Genomic DNA, 20,126 nt, shown 5'->3' on the forward strand with positions numbered 1-20,126 from the left:
TTTTGGGTTGCCTGGTTGTGAGAGGTTTGTTAGGTTGGGATTTAATGCTCCAGAATTAGTACGGAATTAGTCATTTATGAATAATTGTACAAAAAAAGTTATTTCGTGTATCCCCTGGACTGAGGAGAGTAGACAATGAGATTTTGGTGGTGGAAGGAAAAGGTACAAGAACGCATTTGAAGGAAGAGGATGACAAAGAAAAAAGGGGCAGCAGTACTGGAACAAAAGCAAAGGACACAGCTTATAGTGAGTTGTATGCAAGGCTGGACACTAAAGAATAGAGAACTTGTACAGGTTGACTGGCAAAGAAGCTGGTTAGCGTGATTAAGGACAGAGCTGCTAATGAGTGTGCTAGGACGATGGAAGGAGGAGCTGATGGATGAAATGTGAGACATGCTATGATGTATGGTTTGGAGATGATGGTGCTGACAAAAAAAGAGATGGGTGGAGCTAAAGAGGTTAAGCATTTCAATGGAAGTGAGTAGATCAGAAGGACAACTCAAGTTGAGCAGTTTGGAGACAAAGTCAGAGAGGACATAAGATAAGATAAGATAAGATAAGATAAGATAAGATAGAACTTTATTAATCCCTCGGGTGGGTTCCTCTGGGAAATTCGACTTCCAAAAAAAGCACAGCAACGACCGAAGTTACAGTTACAGAACTGTTATATATATATATATATATATATATACACACACACACACACACACACACACACACACACACACACACACACACACACACACACACACACACATATATAAATACAGAGACAAATATAAATAAAATATACAAAGGGGATAAATAGAATAAATAGGAATAAAAAATAAAAATACAAGTGAATTGCACATTTCAAGTATTGAGTCTATTGCACTGTTGACTATTTACAAAAAGTATTGCACAAAAGGTATTGTACAGTGAGGTGCAGAGGCACTACAGCTTAGTTGTTCCCCCCTCCTTTGTCCTCCTGTTTCCCCTCCCTCTCCCCTCCAGAGAGGAGTTAAACAGTCTGATGGCGTGTGGGACAAAGGAGTTTTTAAGTCTGTTAGTTCTTGTCTTGGGGAGAAGCAACCTGTCACTGAACAGACTCTTCTGGTTGTTTATGGCCGTGTGCAGAGGAGCAATATATTTGACAAAGGATGCCGAATAACAAGGTGCCAGGTAGGAGGAAAAAAGGAAGACCACAGAGAAGATTCATGAATGTAATGAAGGGGACATGCAGACAGTTGGTGTGACAGAAAAGAATGCCAGTGATAGGGCGATACTGAGTCAAATGAGCAGCTGATGGGAGGAGCAGAAGAAGGGAAGAAGATTGAAGTACTACCTGTCCCCATATGAATCTAATCAATAAAATCTGGGAAATTAATACTAATAATATCTATCTATCTATCTATCTATCTATCTATCTATCTATCTATCTATCTATCTATCTATCTATCTATCTATCTATCTATCTATCTATCTATCTAGTTGTATTTGTCGTGAGAGCCTGTAGAATAAGAGCATGTAGGATCTGTGCTGCACAATTTAAATGTACAAAACTTCCTTGTGATTCCTTGTGTGTCATTTAATAATTTTTGGTGTCTGGGGTGATGAAGCAGTGGCTTAGGAGTGGCGTCGGTGGATGCAGTAACACTCTCTAAACTGTGGGGGTCGCTGATTGACTTTCTGCAAACATGGCTGCCCAGGATGAACTCAGTAAGTTTCTTTTTGGGTTATTGGCGATTCATATATTTTGTCAAATGTCGCACTCGTGGTTTCTAAAAACGTATCCAGGAAAATGCCTGATCCGCCCTGACAGTTGGGGTGTTTTTTGGTGTAACGCTAAAGCTTCTTGTAGTTAAAAACCAGGGGTAGGTGCGATAGCTAGCTACTAAGCTAACCAGAATGCTATCGTCAGGAGGCCGTTTGCCCAGTCATGGTCAAAAAGAAACTATCACGTAGGCTATTAATATATATCCATTTATGAAACTTTGAAAGTGCGCAGTAACTGCTAGGATATTCGGGGTATTGGGGATTTGACCTGCAGGATGTGACCTTAAGTGAAAAGCTAGTTGAATAATACAGAAACGATCAAATGCGTGAATAGTCTTGTCAGTTGTTGTAGCTAGCTGGGTGCTTGGTGAGCCATGCCAGGAGAAGGAAGGCAGGGCTGGGTGATGGTCGCACCAGCACAGCAGCTGACAGGACGAACTTATCAGCAGAACTGCAGCACCATGCCCGTGAGACCGTTTTAAGCATGCATGTTGCTCTATGTTAAACTGAAGGTCGTAGTCTTTGTGTTGCAGATACCTTACTACTGGGTGAGATACTTGAGTAGAAAGATATTGCGAAATTAGCCATGATGGGGCCAATAATTAGCGTGTGACAAATACCGCCTGGAAAATGAGTTAACAAGGGTGTTATATGTATTTTTGACAGATCAACTGGAACGTGTGTTCCTTCGCCTGGGCCATGCAGAGACAGATGAACAGCTGCAGGACATTATCTCCAAGTTCCTACCCCCTGTTCTCCTCAAGCTCTCCAGCGTTCAAGAGGGGGTGCGGAAGAAAGTAAGAAGGGTGTAGCCTGTCTCTGTTACTTAAGAGATTATAATGACTGCATTACAAGGGAGATGTGTTTATAAACTGCAGTATCATTACTTCAAAGTTCAGCCCAGAAAAAAATTATTTGAAGGTATAGCAGAGATATAGACTCAGTTCTCTAGATGCAAAGGTTCTTCAAGGAGCTTAGATCCCTTTTACTTTGTTTATGCATCTGTCTTATTTAACTACATAATAAAATGTGGAAACTGCGTATTCTCTGCTAGGTAATGGAGTTGTTGGTCCACCTGAATAAGAGGATAAAAAGCCGGCCTAAGATTCAACTTCCAGTAGAAACTTTGCTTGTGCAGTACCAAGACCCTGCAGCTGCCTCTTTCGTTACGGTAAGAATCTCATATTAGGATGTTTGCCATATAGTGGAGGATCTCGTGTTTGCCTTGTGGGCGTGATTGCCTTATGGGCCAATGAACATCGTTGGTAAGGTATCACACAGTTACCACATGGGATTTAATCAGATCAGTGTTTTTGTCCCTTTGTTTTGTTTTGTTTTAAAAACACAATTTAATACACATGATTGAATTGACGTTTATGTGGGGTTTTTTTTAAATCTAGTTAGTGATCCTAGATTGACTTGTGTTTTTAAAAATTGGCCTATTATTGAGAGCAGAGTTTTGATGGTCACATTTATACGCAGAATTTCACCATCATCTACATTAAAATGGGCTACCCTCGTCTGGAGGTGGTAAAACAGTGTGAGCTAGCCCCGACCCTCATCACTGCCATGGAAGGAAAACCACAGCCACAGCAGGACAGGTAAGGGGATGTATCCAAACACCCATTTTGGATATGGTTGTGTGACATGTGTGTTAAGCAATCTTGAGATATCAGCTTATTATTTTTAATTTAATTTGTCTATACTCTATGTTCTCTCTTAGTCTGATGCACCTGCTGATCCCTACTCTTTACCACATAAAGTATCCTACTGACACCTCCAAGAGTGCTTCTCTGTTTAACCTAACTGAGCGGCCAAAGACAATGCACCTGCTGTTGGAGTTCATGTTAGATGTTTTACTGATGCCTTATGGGTGAGTTGACGATTCATAAGCGAATAAGGGTTGCAGACCTACCTCTGGTGAAATTAATTCCTTGCGAGAAGTATTTTTACCACAAATTGTTGACCTGTAGTGTCCTTCTCCTCCTAGGTTTGTGCTGAATGAATCTCCAACTCGCCCCGCTCCCTCCTCCTCCCAGGGTACTTCTGGAGATGGGACAGTGGCTGCGAGTAGTCAGGGTCTCCCACAGCCTCCTCCAGGGATGAGTGTTTATGCTGCCAAGAGGGTGATTGGAGAAGCCCAGTGGAATGCTGAACAGCTGGAGCAGGTATACAAACTGAACTGGGAGGATGAGAACTGGCTTTATATGTTTATCTGTTTGGAAAGGTAATATGCTCAGTGTTTGGGCAGGCCGGCCAAGTATATTTATGCCCATCTGAGTATGTTTGGTGACTTGTTTTTTAGGGGTGCAACGATACTCGTATAGATATTGAACCGTTCGATACAGTGCTTTTGGTTCGGTACGCATATGTATCGAACAATACAACATTTTTTATTTATTTTATCAACTTTTCTTCAGTGGATCTGCGTTCGACTACTCTGCCTAGGCTGCACTGTTGAGTGCAGTTCCACTGAGCGCAACGCAAGCTAGCAAGACAGAAGCTAAGCTTGCAACATGGCAACTGCCTCAACGCTACCTGAAATTGAACCTCCCCCACCCTCATTCAGATCTGGCGTTTGGAACTATCTTGGTTTTCATGTGAAGCATGACCCTGATGGTAAGCTTCACATGAAAACAAAAGTAAAACAGTATGTCAGATGTGCCAAGCAATGCTCAATTTGTGGGAACTAGTGCGTTAGCGCAGTTAGCTCGTTAACGTGTTGACGCCGTCCAGCCCCACGCACGGGGGGCGATCCGCGGTAACTCGTTAACGGAGATTTGCCGCGTTATGGCGTTAATGTCATTTTAACGAGATTAACGCTGACAGCACTAGTGGGAACACAACGAATATGACTGCACATTTACGCCGACATCATCCTAGTGCAAAGACAAGTGGAAGCAGACAAAAACAACAAGCATGCATGCTACAAACTTTACCCGAGTCATTTAGACAGCCGTTAGCACATGATTCTCCTTATGGGGACCTGATATGTTTAATATGCTGCTGAGAATATAGCCCAGAAGAAGCGTATAGTATAGCTTTTATTTTGGAAAGAGCCATTTCTCTGTAATAAACTCTCTTTTCCAAAGATGAGTGATTTCTCCATCAGATAGATTTATTTTGTTGTTTCAGCAACATTAAGTTTAAAAACTGTACTTTTGAGTTAAAATATATATTTATAATTTTAATAAATGACAAATTAAAAAGGCATGAACATTTTTTTGTATCGAAAAAATATTGAACCGTGACACCAAAGTATCGAACCGAACCGTGAATTTTGTGTATCTTGCACCTGTATTGTTTTTGTCTGTCTGTGTGGATAGCTCAATGTCCTGTTGATTTGGTAGATTTGGTCCCCCTTGCCAATGTTTTGAAAGTTCAGTTGTTTACCAACTAATCTAGGCCATCCCAGTCTTTTGCTAGTCAGGTGACTTTAATGACAATCCTGAATATCATTCACTGTCATTCATTGGAATAGTGCCCAACTATACCATTGTGCACTGCAGTTAACAAAGACAATCCCTGGGTTTCATTGTAACTGAGTTTCATGTTCATCAAAACATGCAGTAGGTGGATAACTATACTGAGATCACAGATGATGCAGAGAATGACAAAAACGACCAGCTGCAGTTCAGCACTGTGCATTTGAAGTCCATCTGCAGGCGTAAAGAGTAACTGGAGATGATTATTGCTGTACACATGCAGTGCTTGTGCCTCCGCTTGTGGATGCATACAGGTTATCGGCACAAAAATATTCAAATCTGCGGGAAACACTGATATGGAGGGGTTTTTTTTGTAAGGCAAATCTTTGAATAGCTTCTAAACATTCAGGTTAGAATCAGTTATGTCTATAAATTTTCCACCTTCACCCCTAATTTGACTGTTTGGTATAATTTCTTCAGAGCAATTTCTTCTGTAATGTATATTTTTTAATATAAATGTGGACGGTGAAGCACCATGTGGCATGTTTACTATGACTAAATAGTTCATTGTTGTGTACTTGGTTCCAACAGTGTAAACTGGGAATAGTGAAGTTCATTGAGGCAAAGCAAGTCCCAGAAGTGGAGACGGTGGTCCACCTGGTGGTGGCGTCAAGTGACACCAGACACAGTGTGGCCACTGCAGCTGATCTGGAGCTGAAGAGCAAACAAAGGTAGGCCATGAAACTTGATTTATGTCTGTGTTTGTATTTGCATCACCAAGTCCTCCACTTTTAAGTGCTCCTTTTGTCCGGTAGTTTATACAACTTAACAGTTTCCTAGATTTTGTAAAAATAATTTTTAAAAAGTCAGACTTTTTCAAGTATTTCTGAGGAGCTGAATAAACTGTCAAACTGTCATTCCTATCATTAGTAATGCACTTGTTTTGTAATGTTTCAGCATCATCGACTGGAACAATCCTCTAATTATCAACAAGATGTTCAAAGTGTATCTGGGGGATGTCCCTCTTAAAACAAAGGTTTGTCAACTCAAACTCAACATTTAAACTCTCTTTTTTTTAACATAACCTGTGAACATAAGTATTTTCTTGACCCGTAGAAATGTAAAATCCCTTTATATGTATACTGTAGGGGGGCGGCATGAAGCAAGAGCTGAAACATGAGCCAGTAAGCACAAGAGTTAAGCTGAAGATCCTGCCGCATCTTCTACGCTCACGTCTGGCTGCAGAGTGCTTTCCAGCTAATATCCAGGTACGATCTGTGATGCTTCTGGCCATGTTTTCTTTTTTTATTCAGTGTGAAGTTTGTTTTAGTGTATCCAGATAACTCTGATATATGGGTATTTTTCAGGTACTGCCATGCAAAACAGTAAACTTTCCAGATTTTCTCACTAGTTTGCTTTCTGTCCTCTGTAGGTTGTTTATGACGGTCTGTTTGGGGCCAGCACAAACAACAAACTGCTGTCTCTCACCCTACAGTTTGTCCATCATATCTGCATGGTGTAAGTCTTTTCTTCGTCTTCCTACAGATACATCTGTCTTCATCAGTGTGTTTCAAGTAATTAAAAGCTGATTCTGTCTCTCTGATTTTTCATTAGATGCCCTGACACTAATAAGCCTTTAGGGCTAATGTTGCTTAATGGTCTTACCAAGCTCATCAATGAATACAAGGAGGTAAAATGCAAGACATAAATAATGTGAAGTTCATACAGGGTCGCGCACTTTAATTTGAAATATACTTACTGGGAAACACTTGTCTTTGCAGGATCCTAAGTTACTGTGTGTTGCTTACTCTGCTGTTGGAAAGCTGTCAAGGTATAAGGAAATAATGAACTATTTCTTTATTTAAACATTTCCAGTTTTGCATTGTATTTCAAATGATGTAATACAAAATATCTCGGTCCTCTGTTCTAGTCGTATGCCTCAGCTCTTCACAAAGGACATTGCACTTGTGCAGCAGTTCTTTGAGTCCATGTGTAAGGTAGGGGAAAGACGTTGCAGTGAAAACTGAGTACCAAGCAACTAATGCATTACAAGATATTGGCACTCACAGTCCATATAAAATTATTGCCTTAAACTCTATTCTTGTGCATCTGGTATTGAAATTTCTAAAATTCCTCTTCAGGAAGAAGCTGATGTCCGTCTAGCTATTCAGGAGGCTTTGTCTATGATGGTTGGAGCTTACGCTAACCTCCAAGGAGCACTGCTCAACTTAATGGAGGCCCTGGTGGCTGCATATATTGGAAAGGTGAGAGGCAGAACTGGTAGAATAAACTTTAATCTTGGTGGGTTTAATAAGTAGAAATGAGGCAAATCAAACACTCGTATAGTTCTTTGTTGTTTTTTGTTTTGTTTTGTAACAGCCGGAGGTGCAGGTTCGCCAGGTGGCCATGAAGTTTGCCAGCACGGTCTTTGCTCCTGATCATGTGCCATCAAGATACCTACTGCTGCTGGCTGCTGGAGACCCGTAAGTTTGAAAAACACAGTAATCTTTCGTGTGGTGGTAAATAAATGACAAGAACACACAGTAAACATTTTACTGGGTCATGAAATTATTGATAGTACAAAGAAGAAGCTTTGAGCTTAAACTAAAATGTGTCCTAGGTGTACTTACCTGCAGAAAAGCTTGAAGTGTCTTATTTTTCTGTGTTGTAGAAGAGAAGAGGTGTCTGGGGAGGCCCAGAGGGTGCTGAGGGCTTTCCATACCAAGAGCTCAGAGAAGGAGGGACCAAAACCTATGCCCTCCTTTCCTGATATGGTGGCTTATATCCAGGAGAAAGTGAGGCTCTGAGCATGTTCTCCAAGTTTCTCATGATGGTGTTTTTACTAAGACGTTTTAAATCTTAAATCTCTGCACTCTTGTCTTTATTAGGCCGCTCAGCGAATCAAGACTCCAGCTAAGTACATTGTGGGAACTTCCACAATTCCTTTCAACCCCTCTGCATTTGGCGAGGTAAATATGAATTTGTTATGACCTCACGGCATCTATTAATCGTGACACTGGCCCATCTTATAGTCTTATACCTCTTATACCTGTGCTAGATGCTTGTCTTCTAATCCGTCTCATTTCCGTTTCCTGTTGTCCCAGATCATGCTCTACCTGAGGATGTGTTTAGCCCACAGTGCCGGGGCCATGCCCATGTCCACACGCTTGTCAGACATGCAGGATGATGCCCCTGCCATTGGCCGCTATGTCCACACGCTGCTGTTTTCTGACTCTCAGCCCTCAGGGTCAAAGGGCTCTGAAGCAAATCCTGTACATGTCTACATGGATCTTCTGCAGCAGCTGCTCTCTGCTGTAGGAGGTGAGGAAGCACTTAGTTATTAAACAATCAAGCAGTTTTTGGAACTTTTTTTTTTTTGCTCTGAAAATGTGCAGTGAATATTTAAGTAACCAAAAAATCTCTTGACTCTTAAAAATTGCAAGTATCTTCTGTTCAAGAAGACTGTCTCTTTGATAAAAGACTGCAAAATTCAGTTTGTGCTTCATGTAAATAAGTTGTGTTCCTTTAAGAATCCATGTGCATTTCCAGGTATTTATGTTTGTCAGGAAATTGTACTTAATGTAATAATCTCTTAACAGGAATCCCTGTCATGTACTGTTTACTGGAGGTTGTGTCTGTGTGCCCGGAGAAACTGGCTCCCAGATTTGCTGATAAAATCGACTGGATTAAAGTGAGTATCATAAATATGTGGGATGTTAGTGCCAATATGGGTATTTACTATTTCACAAATGAGACAGATACCAGATAATCCAGCTGCTCAGCTGTGTTGTGATATTGTAAAACCATCAGCCTAGTGCACATTTTACAGATCTCATCGCTGTAATAGCAGATGTTTTTTTTCCCCCCAGAGTCTGATGAACACAAACAAGGAGGACATGAGGGAGCTGGCAGCCCAGCTGTATGCTGTTGTGGTTTCGACTATGACTGGCAACGAGTTGCAGAAGGCCGTGCAGAACCTCGTCAAAATCACCAAAGACAACCACGTAATGCCACTTTGTTGCTACACAGCCGTTCGTAGCTTCATTTATTTTATAGCTGTGAAAATTTACCTTGCATTAATGTTTACTTGCTTTGTCAAATCACAGAGCCCTGAAACTCAGCATGGTGCCATCTTGGCTCTTGGCTATATGGTCGGAAGGAACATGAGCAGGAAAAAAGCTGCCACATCCATTGATTCGACAGAAAACATGGGGCAGCAAATGAACATCTCTTCCCAGGAAGATGATGAACTTGCTGCCATGGCAACAAAGACAATTGGTATGTAATTATTTCACATCAGCTTCATTCATTTACTGATTTGGTAACTGTTGGAGTACCAAAAACTGATGCTAAATTTTATTTTGCCTATACTGTAATGATTATACAGTATTTTTTTTTTAATTCCTTAGTTTTTAGTTGACAGTTTTAAAGTTTATATCATAAATAATGATTCGCTTCTTTGTATGCTGTTTGATCCATTTTTGTTCATGTTCGTCAAGGTTCCTTCCTGGACAACAGCAGTGCAATGCTGGCTATAGCAGCCTGTACAGCTCTGGGGGAAATTGGGCGTAATGGCCACCTGCTGATCCCTGCAGAGGGAGAGGGCTTGACTAAACTCTCTGTTGTAGAAAACCTGCTGGCCCGCATTCCCTCTGGCAAGGAGAGTACAAAGGTATTCTAGAAATCTAATCGAAAAAATGGCTACTGAGAGGCACTTTCCAGTGATCGTTACTGGCACACATTATATCAGTGGTTTATTTGCACTGTATAAATTAATGATATGTCGGGTCCTTAGATTTTCTTGCCTACTTTTTTATCTTGATCATCATGTTTGTGTCTTTGTTCCAGATGAAGGAACGAGCCATCATGACCTTGGGTTATCTGCCAGTGGGAGATGAAGATTTCCCTCATCAGAAGAAGCTGCTGCAGGGACTTATGGACTCTGTAGAGGTATGAAACATACTGATGGATAGTACATTTTTAAAAGACTAGGTTCAAATGAACAGGTGTAATTGGTAGCTTAAGGTTTGTTTGTTTTTTAACATTTTACTTTTTGAGGTCAGGGTAATGAATCGGGCTGTATTGAGGTGGTTATTTTTGCACAGATATGCTGGTATTGTCTCTAAACATTTCTACTTGAGCTGTCACTCGGCTTAACAACTCGTTGCTGGCAGCAGTACTCAAGTTTGTTTTTTTTACATTCTCAATCTTTCCAAGGCCAAGCAGGTGGAGCTACAATTCACAGTAGGAGAGGCCATAACAAGTGGTGCAGTAGGGACCAGTTCTGGAGCTGCCAGAGATCCATGGACCTGCACCGAGGACCATTACACTCCACCACAGAGTACATTTCTAAAATGTAGTCCCAGCTTGTATTGTGCTTTTAACATTTTTTTTTTTATCTGTTAATTAATTTTGCCATTTCTGAAGTTCACACTACTCTGATTTGGTTCTCCAGTATAGTGGCACGCTTACTGTCCACTCTGCATGACCATATTCAGCTTTATACCAGCAGTCGTCCTAATGAAATCCATGGTTATCTTTTCTGTCTGACATTATTTTGAATTTTCTGAGCATAAATTCACCTGCAGCAGTCCATTTTTATCTAAAAGCTGAATGTTTTATCCACAAAAGTTTTAATTTCCACTTTTTCCTTTCTGCTGACAGATGTAAAAAACAATGATGTGGTTCCCTGGGTCCTTAACGCCATCCTGACCAAGTATATAACCAGCCAGAACCCCCACGTCCGGCAGGCAGCCTGCATCTGGCTGCTTTCCCTTGTCAAGAAGCTCAGCCAGCACAAGGAGATTACGGTGTGTATTTTTAACCCCAAAATTGAGACTCGGGGTGAAATGTAAATTAAAAACAGAATGCAATGATTTGCAGATCTTGTGAGACCGTAGAAAACATATCAGATGTTTGAAATGTGAAATTGTACCTTTCTGGGAAAAATATTCATGTGCCAAAGTCTTTAGTGTGCAAATTTAATTTCTTTATGCACGTATGTCAAATACCCGTAATTTTGTTTCTCTTCTTTAACTCTTACAGTCACATTTGAAAGAGATTCAGGGGGCCTTTATCTCTGTTCTCTCAGACCCTGACGGTAAGATCAGAGTCAAGTCTAAGTGAACTGTTTGATCAGCTCATTACTTGCTAGCTTTGTGCCTGTGCACTTCCTCACGCTTCACTCTTCCTCTTTCATTCAGAGTTGAGTCAGGATGTGGCATCTAAAGGCCTTGGTCTGGTCTATGAGATGGGGGGAGAGGGTGACCAGCAGGAACTGGTGTCCACTCTTGTTGAAACGCTCATGACTGGTAAAAGGTGAGTGGATGGTTGGGTTGAGTACAGATTCAACAGCTTCAAGCTTGTGCATGAATGAGGGAAAAATCTAGAAACAGGTTTATTGTTTTGAAACAAACTGTTAGACCGTAGTGCATGTTGAATGAGGTCCTCCACATACCCAGCTGAAAGCTAAAATGGTCTAAAGATACAGTTAATTTTATTTTTTTTACTGCAAGTGTTGATAAGTTTGTGTACAGAATAAAAAATTAGAAGAAATGGGAATGGAATATTATGGACTCACAAAGATGCTGCTCAGTTTCCTGGGTTAACCCTTTAAAACCGATCGGAGCGGGCACGCTCCGTTTTGTGCAACTACTTTAAAATCCCGGTAGCTCTGCAACCACGTGAGCTAGCGCAATAATTTTTTTTGCATATGAAACTGGAGGAGTTGTACTTACATCTTATGCCATCAGCTTGTCCTCGGTCACAGTTTCCTTCCACATAAAGCTTTGCAAAAACTGCATACAAAGCGCTTGCAGCAACAAAAACATAATATTCCAGAAACACGCCTTGCCGATCCGATCAGCTGTTCATAACACTTCCTACGTTGGAATAGACGTCAGCGCGAACTATCGCATGTCCGCCATGACCTACCCGAAACCGGAAGTGACGTAATTTTTGCGGAAATGTAGTTTTTATTACCGTCAGGGCCTCATGAGCCTATACTGGTGTTTTTAAAAGTTATGTTTGACTTTATGACTTTCTGTGTTGTTTCTGGGATGCTTAGGACTCATATTGCACTGCTGGAAATATTTTATTTTGATATATATGCTATATAAAAAACAAAACGATTTTCAATTTTTTTGTAGTTTATTGCACTTTTTTGCAATTTATGTAATTACTATGCACTTAATGCATACATATTATTAAAATTTAGGCTGTAATGGTTGTAATGATGTATAGCAACTTGAAATGCTCCCAAAAATGGCTCCACAGCATGTAAAAATATAATATAAGCTCTGGCGGGCTTGGTTCTATGGTAGGTCTTAAAGGGTTAAGACCTCTGAATGTATCTGTTTCACAGAGCTGACTGACTCGACTTGGATCATAAAGCAGTGGATTCACAAAATGTTTAAAAAAGAAGTCTAAAAATAAATAATTTAAATGGTCCATTAAGCACTGTGGGAGGACTAATGATTAGCTAATGTGCACCATGGGCAGGATGAACACATGCATCGAGCTTCTGTCAAATTTTGCGCTTTTAAAAATAGAACAAAAGCAATATATTGTTGTGGGTGTCCTTCAGTTTCCACCTAAAGTTGTGCTCGATCCAGGCAGGTTTGTTGGTCTCCAGTGGTTTGTCAGGGAAACTTGAAATTGTGATTGAAACCAGTGTTAAACTGAAGAAGGACAAAGATTGTAACAAGCTTACAATCGTGTCTTTCATTGGGCTAATTGTTAAATCATTATTTATTTTTTTTTGTAAACAGAGTGAAACATGCAGTCTCAGGGGATACAGAGGTGTTCCAAGGAGAAGGTTTGGGGAAAACACCTGATGGGTAAGGCATATCACCTCTACTGGCATTTTTAGCTCCTATTTCAGTGAAAGTGTAATAAATATATTCATGCTTTTTAAAATGTATTTAATCTTTGTGCTCAGTTTGCACACATTCACCCTTCTTGGCCTACTTCTGTACATAATCTGTATTCATGGTTTCTGGCAGTCACGGTTTGTCCACATACAAGGAGCTGTGTTCATTGGCCAGCGACCTGAACCAACCAGATCTTGTGTACAAATTTATGAACCTAGCCAATCATCATGCCATGTGGAACTCTCGCAAGGTATCATGTTTGTATTCACCAGTTTTTACATCCGTGACATCCATGCCCCTTCCAACCTGATCATGCCTATCCTCCTTTCAGGGAGCAGCTTTTGGTTTCCACATGATCGCAGCTAAAGCCGGGGAACAGCTGGCTCCATTCCTGCCTCAGATAATTCCTCGTCTGTACCGCTACCAGTTTGATCCCAACCTTAGCATTCGCCAGGCCATGACAAGCATCTGGGATGCTTTGGTCACTGATAAGACCCTGGTAAGAGCTGATTGTTGTACATTTGCATCCATTAAAAAAACAAACTACAAAACATTATTTGTCTTTAGAAAAAAAATGGTTGTAGACATAGTTGTTTAGTTACATGTGCCTGCTTGCTTGCTTGTTCTGATTTATTACAGGTGGATAAGTATCTCAAAGAGATCCTTCAGGATGTGATTTCTAATTTGACCAACAACGCCTGGCGAGTGCGAGAGTCCAGGTGCATGTACACTTATATTAAAAAAAAATAAGATCATCAGCCTTGGCTTTTGACTTTGTTAACTTGCATTAGAATGGATGCTTTGTTAATAATGTTTGCAGTTTGTTTAGAATAAGATTTAAAGGCTAAACGTTTATGTGAATTTTTCTTTCAGCTGCCTGGCCTTAAATGACCTGATTCGAGGCCGTCAGGCTGATGACCTTATTGATCACCTGGCAGAAATATGGGAGACCCTGTTTAGAGTCCTTGATGACATCAAGGTAGGAAGGAAGTGATCAGAGATCAGTGTTTCTTTCATTGATGTGGCACAAAGGTTTGAATTCGTTCACTGATGCATAACAAAAAAAATAAAATGTACATTATTACAAAGTAAAAAAATTTTCTGTTTAGGAGTCTGTGAGGAAGGCTGCAGACCTAACACTGAAAACACTCAGTAAGGTAAAGCTGTTTGCCACAACTTTGGCCTGTGTATGTGTTTGTGTGTACATGTGTGCTTGTCTGAGTACCTTTTCTCTCTCCAGGTGTGCACCCGTATGTGTGAGTCTACAGGCTCTGGAGCCCAGAGAACTGTGGCGGTGATTTTACCCACCCTACTGGAAAAAGGCATTGTTAGCAATGTCGCAGAGGTTCGCTCACTCAGGTAATATCTTGGTTTGGTTTTTCCTCTGTGGCAGTCTTTTAATGTAAACTTGTGCTTTAATTCTAGTTTTAATTCTAGTAAAATGTTTTAGTAGTAGTACCTTTCCGCTTTTCCAACATGGCACGATGCTAACTTTAATTCATCATTCGGTCATCACGTTACCAGGTCGTAATTTTTTGCTGTATAATTGTGTGTTCTGTTCTCTCAACAATCTCTTTTTTTCCAAATCAGTATCCAGACCCTGGTGAAGATCAGTAAGACTGCCGGTGCCAGACTAAGGCCCCATGCTTCCCGGTTAATCCCAGCTCTGTTGGAGTCCCTCAGCACTCTGGAGCCTCAGGTCCTCAACTACCTGAGTCTCCGAGCCACAGAGCAGGAAAAGGTAACCTCAGCATTCGCCTCCATAAAAAATCGAAGCCTATAAGTTTATTAAAAGTTGTCATGAGTTATTATTACTCTACTTCTAGAGTGCCATGGATGCTGCCAGACTAAGTGCTGCCAAATCCTCTCCAATGATGGAGACTGTTAACATGGTAAAAAAACAAAACAACCTTACTAATTAATTAAGTAGATGTGTCACAAAGAGGTGCCTTATTTAAAGTGTTACAAAAGCATGTGACATATATATTTTGCTGTCTTTGTATTCAGTGTCTGCAGCACCTGGATGTTGCTGTTCTGGGAGAACTGGTTCCCAGACTCTGTGAGCTGCTTAAGAGTGGAGTAGGTTTGGGCACCAAGGTAAAAAACACAGTTATTTAGCTTTCTTTGCATCATCATACCGATCTTTCGTACATTTGCCTTTTTTCCACACAGTGGCTCTTTCCTTTCTTTTCTTTTTTTTCTACCAAGGTGTTTACCTGCTACTCTTTGTCTCTCCTCACAGGGTGGCTGTGCTAGTGTAATTGTTTCCCTCACAGTGCAGTGTCCACAGGATCTGACCCCACACTCAGGTACAGGACAAGTTTGAATCTGTTCATCTAGTTTGTGTATTGGATGATGGAAGTGTGGTGTTAACTGTGATAACTGTTTTTGTTTCCTCAGGTAAACTTATGAGCTCCCTGCTGAATGGCATCCATGACAGAAGCACTGTAGTACAGAAAGCTTATGCCTTTGCTTTGGGACACCTGGTCAGGGTGAGCAGCAATTGTGATAAGTAATCTTGTTGATGATTTAGAAATAATGATTTGTTAAAGTCATAAGGACATCTGTTTTCTCCCATCAGTCAGCAAAAGACAGCAGTGTAGAAAAACTACTGCTGAAACTCAACACCTGGTACTTGGAGAAAGAAGGTGAGAAAGTAAAATATGTCTATATTTCTCCCAGCTGCTCTATATTTGAAAACACAAGAATTTGGTTTACTAAATTCAGTGCTAGCTTTCAGACTCTGCTCTTTGTGTTTTCTTGCTCCCAGAGAATGTGTACAAGTCATCCTGTGCACTGACAGTACATGCAATCAGCCACTACAGTCCAGATGTGCTGAAAGGGCATGCGGGAGTGGCCCTGCCACTGGCTTTCCTGGGCATGCATCAGGCACCGGGTCCTGATGAGGACAAAGGAGAGAGCCATGATGCCACGCTGTGGTCTGAGGTGTGGCAGGAGAACGTTCCAGGTGAGGAAAATCTAGACAGCATTAATGAAAATTATGCATTACTGATTAATCTGCTGCAATACACTGAACATATAAAGGAAACAAAGCAAATCTTCCTGTTTTACAAGGTTTGTTTTACCAACTAATCCTTTCAGCTTCAGATGTGCTGTATATTTGTGATGGTGTCTTTTTGTGATGACATAAAGATTTAATTCTGTTTCCACTTCTTTAAACTTTTTTCTAATCAGGAAGCTTTGGAGGCATCAGACTGTACATGACCGAGCTGATTGCCATCACACAGAAAGCGCTGCAGTCCCAGTCCTGGAAGATGAAGGCTCAGGGTGCAGCTGCCATGGCAACTGTTGCCAAGGAACAGACAGGCTCACTGGTGGCGCCACACCTCGGCTTGGTGCTGACAGCTTTAATGCAGGGTCTATCTGGGCGCACGTGGGCTGGCAAGGTAATGATATGTAATATACCTGAAGAAAACAAGAAAGTGTTCATTTTATTTTTCTATTTTAAACTATTTTTGTTCCAGGAGGAGCTTTTGAAAGCCATTGGATCTGTAGTGTCCAAATGCAGGTAAAAAGTCTCTCACAGCCTTTTCTTTGTATGTTTTCTTCCAAGTACATCACAACATTTCTTGTCACACTTCTTCCATTTCAGCACGGAGCTACAGAAGCCTTGCAGCGGCCAGCCCACCATCTCTGAGGTGTTGGAGGTTGTGCTGAAGGAATGTCGTAAGGAGAATCTCGTGTACAAAATTGCTTCTCTGCGCTGTGCTGGGGACGTGCTCCACAGCAGCCAGGAGGACCGTTTCGCCGACATGGCAGAGATCCTTTTCTCTCTAATCAAGAAGGTTGAAACCTCCCTACTGCCTCTTGAATATGAATATTAAAATATTGATGCCATATTTTGCAAAAGTCTTTTAATGAACTCAACCTGTCTTAATAATTTTACAACAGAGCAGTCCAGAGAGTGGTGTTGGATCCCCAAGATCACTGGAAGACGACGACGACGATGATGATAAAGATGTGAAGGAGAAAGAGCTGCAGACCGAAGCTATTATTTGTGCTTTTGAGACTCTTGGAAAAGGTTGGCCAAGAAAGCCCGAGACTCAGAGTAAGTTTATTCTCACAAGAGACAAAACTGAACCCCAAATTTGTTTTGACATATTGTATATGGCATTTAAAGAAATGGGAATGTAGGACCAGCTCAAAAATGTTGTCCCCTTAATTGACACCATTCTTTCCCTTTGTCTACTTTTTAGACGTATTATAAGCCACTACATGTATCTTGGATTTTTAAGTTATCTGGCAGAACTTCCACAAATTTCTTACCACAGAATGGGCAAGAAATGTGTTTGAGCTGATTGAAAGATCTGCAAGTAATGTTCTCAACTGTGTGTGTGTGTGTGTGTGTGTGTGTGTGTGTGTGTAGCACGTTTCCAGGCAGAGGTGTGCAATCTGATGTGCGAGAAGCTTAAGCTGAGCACCTGGAAAGTGCAGCTGGCTGTTCTTCAGTCTATGAAGGCATACTTCCAGGGGTAAGCAGCGAAACAAAGAGAAGGTGTTCGACTGGCTGTGAAGAAAAAAAAATGATTAAAAGGCATTGAGCTGTTTTTTCGTTGCAGGTTACTGCTGCTAGAAAAGGGTAATGACGACTTGAATTCATTGTCAGAGATTCTCACAGAGACCTGTGCTGCTCTCACATATCCTTTAGGTAAGCCCTTCACTACGTCCTGGTACTTTGTTTTATAGTTTATACGCATGCGTTTCATGCCCAACTGTGCTGCTTTTCTATCCAGAAAACAAGAGTTACTCCTCTGTGAGGACCGAGGCCCTGTCAGTCGTGGATGTGATCGTCAAGAGAACTGGAGGTAAATATCGATTCCTGCTTATATACAAGCATGTATTTTGTTTTTCAGTTTTATTCTTGGGCGATGTAGCGTTATTCTTTTTCTAGCATCTCCATTTGATCATAAGGTTTTACAGTAGTGAGGTTTGCTCTGAATTAAGGTTCAGACTTGTTCCACATATGCAGAAATGACATTTGTAAAGCCTCAAACACCCTGAAACTTGTATTATTTGCAGATGATATGAACGTGTTTTGTTCAGGTCAGAGTTTACAGCAGCTTTTAGAGGGAATCATAACAGAAAAGAATAAGTTCAAATGTTCTTTGATATGAACAAATAGTCACTAAATTTAAACAAAAGAAAGATTGTGTGGTGAGGGAAGAGCTAAGTGTAAAAAAAAAAAAAAGTATAGACAGCAATGAGGAGCATGTGTAGTCTTAAAGCACTATATGGATCAAGCAGAGTATTAAAAATTGATGTGGTTGTATTATACATTAAAAATTGATAATTACATATTATAAAAAGGAACACTTTTGGATTGCTGTAGTTAAAGAATTGTAGATCGTGTGTACATATTCGTGTTTGAGTGATTTCATGTTTTGATTTTTTTAATGTGTGATTACATTTATTACTCATATGTTGAAATAAAGATTTGATCGATTGACTGATGATATTTCTGTGCTTTCTCTGATATGAACAGAGAGTGAACAGTGGGATTGTGTGTCTGTGAAGAGCCGGGAGCAGCTGCAGCGCTCCCTGTCGACGCTGCAGTCCGACAGCAGGCCTGATTTGCGGGATAAGGCCCAGGAGCTGCGCAGACACATCCAAAGCCAACCTTGAGCGCACAGCGGCAAGAACATACAGCATCGGTGTCTCTTTTTTTCCTTCTTCATCAGTGACCATACATTAGCACACTTCCCCGACCTCTTTGATGCTCTGAGATTCACAAATATCCCACTCTATAATAATAATAATTCCCATGAGCTGCGATGCTGGGTTGCCCAAGAGACTCCCACCTGTTTATGCAGACTGTTTCATGTTTATGGCTGGCAAAGCTTGAAGAGACTAACAAACCTTGCTCTACATCTGCACTCAGTGACATGTTGAAGGGCGAGGCTGTTATCGTAACTTGTTGAGATTTATTTGTTTAAATGGACAGTAAGCTGACGATAAATGATATATAAACCAGTGTGTTAGGTTTGTGGACACTGTTTTCCTGTAGCCCCAATTTTGGGAGCTTTACTGCTGTCGTGGGTTTGCCTAACATTGGAAACTACAGAAGGTTGCGCACCTTAGTCGACAAGGATGGAGGGGGGGGGGCTTTTCAGGGGTTGTGAACACCATCACTGCTTAGTGGTGAAAGGACGGGGGCTACTGGAGAACTCTTGGGATCTTAAAAAAAATTAAGGTTTTTTGCCTGATGGATGAGCAAGATGTAAGGCTATTTTGTGAAGTCTTTTAAAAACAAAAACCTGCTGTCAACTTCAAAGAGATGCTATAGTTGTTTGAATTTGTCCCTGAATAAATAAAATCCCCTTAATAATTTGCACCAATTACTCTTCACTTAATTCCAAATAGGCTCTGTATTAAAACCACATGTTTAAGCGCTTTCAGCCTCAGTGGAAGGCACTAGGAACAAATGCACTCAATGAGTGTAACTCCTCGTAAGGCAAAACACCTTACGATTAGCTTTTTTTTTTTTATGCTGATATCAGCCTGCTATGGTGTCACTAATGTCTAGGGCAGGGGTGGGGGAACGCCAGGTCTCAAGGGCCGAGTGTCCTGCAGGTTGTAAATGTGACCTTGATCCAAAACAGTTTATTTAAATGGCTAAATTTGCCCCTTAACATGTCCTGAAGAGGCCTGGTAATGAACTAATCATTTGATTCAGTTATGTTGACCCAGGGTGATATCTAACACGTGCAGGTCACCTTGAGGCCTGGAGTTCCCGTCCCCTGTCGTAGGGTTTTGTATCGAAAAAGATTAAAGTGTGTCGTACAGTTTTCTCTGTGCCCTTTTATATCACATATTACTCGATATGTTTGAGTAACAAATTGAATTATGTACTCCCCCCCCCCCTTTCAATGGGAGAACTAACAAGACCAGACAAAAATGCATTTATTCCTTTATTTACTAAAATATAAACTGCACATAAATCAGATGACAGGAAGCAGGGGAATGTGAACCACAAAAGAGAAAGGATAAATAAGGACAGTTCAGACAAAATAAAGCTCGTTATTGTTTGAAATGCAAAGATGTAAACAAAGAAGAA

At 40.9% G+C, this 20,126-nt stretch overlaps 1 protein-coding gene across 1 annotated transcript; it reads left to right on the top strand.

Annotated features, from left to right (window-relative positions):
• Positions 1 to 1,655: 1,655 nt before the first annotated feature.
• ecpas (Ecm29 proteasome adaptor and scaffold) lies at positions 1,656 to 20,075 on the top strand. Its single transcript, XM_085354877.1, has 49 exons — positions 1,656 to 1,698; positions 2,422 to 2,552; positions 2,810 to 2,926; positions 3,238 to 3,356; positions 3,479 to 3,628; positions 3,746 to 3,923; positions 5,772 to 5,911; positions 6,138 to 6,216; positions 6,329 to 6,448; positions 6,613 to 6,698; positions 6,795 to 6,870; positions 6,962 to 7,011; positions 7,111 to 7,177; positions 7,322 to 7,444; positions 7,560 to 7,663; positions 7,852 to 7,975; positions 8,069 to 8,149; positions 8,285 to 8,501; positions 8,780 to 8,871; positions 9,050 to 9,184; positions 9,287 to 9,458; positions 9,680 to 9,852; positions 10,029 to 10,130; positions 10,398 to 10,521; positions 10,845 to 10,990; positions 11,226 to 11,280; positions 11,384 to 11,498; positions 12,950 to 13,018; positions 13,184 to 13,301; positions 13,383 to 13,550; positions 13,691 to 13,770; positions 13,925 to 14,030; positions 14,161 to 14,208; positions 14,292 to 14,410; positions 14,642 to 14,792; positions 14,878 to 14,943; positions 15,059 to 15,148; positions 15,294 to 15,360; positions 15,452 to 15,543; positions 15,633 to 15,699; positions 15,822 to 16,019; positions 16,247 to 16,458; positions 16,537 to 16,580; positions 16,665 to 16,857; positions 16,964 to 17,120; positions 17,439 to 17,544; positions 17,632 to 17,720; positions 17,806 to 17,877; positions 18,555 to 20,075. Exons 1-49 carry the CDS (start codon positions 1,677 to 1,679, stop codon positions 18,692 to 18,694), a joined length of 5,550 nt encoding a protein of 1,849 aa, XP_085211003.1. The 5' UTR covers positions 1,656 to 1,676; the 3' UTR covers positions 18,695 to 20,075.
• The last annotated feature ends 51 nt before the right edge of the window (positions 20,076 to 20,126 follow it).

Source organism: Diplotaxodon limnothrissa, linkage group LG6 (assembly GCF_057381915.1).
Source record: "Diplotaxodon limnothrissa isolate DT_005_m linkage group LG6, D_limnothrissa_male_GT1.1, whole genome shotgun sequence".
Lineage (NCBI taxonomy): Eukaryota > Metazoa > Chordata > Actinopteri > Cichliformes > Cichlidae > Diplotaxodon > Diplotaxodon limnothrissa.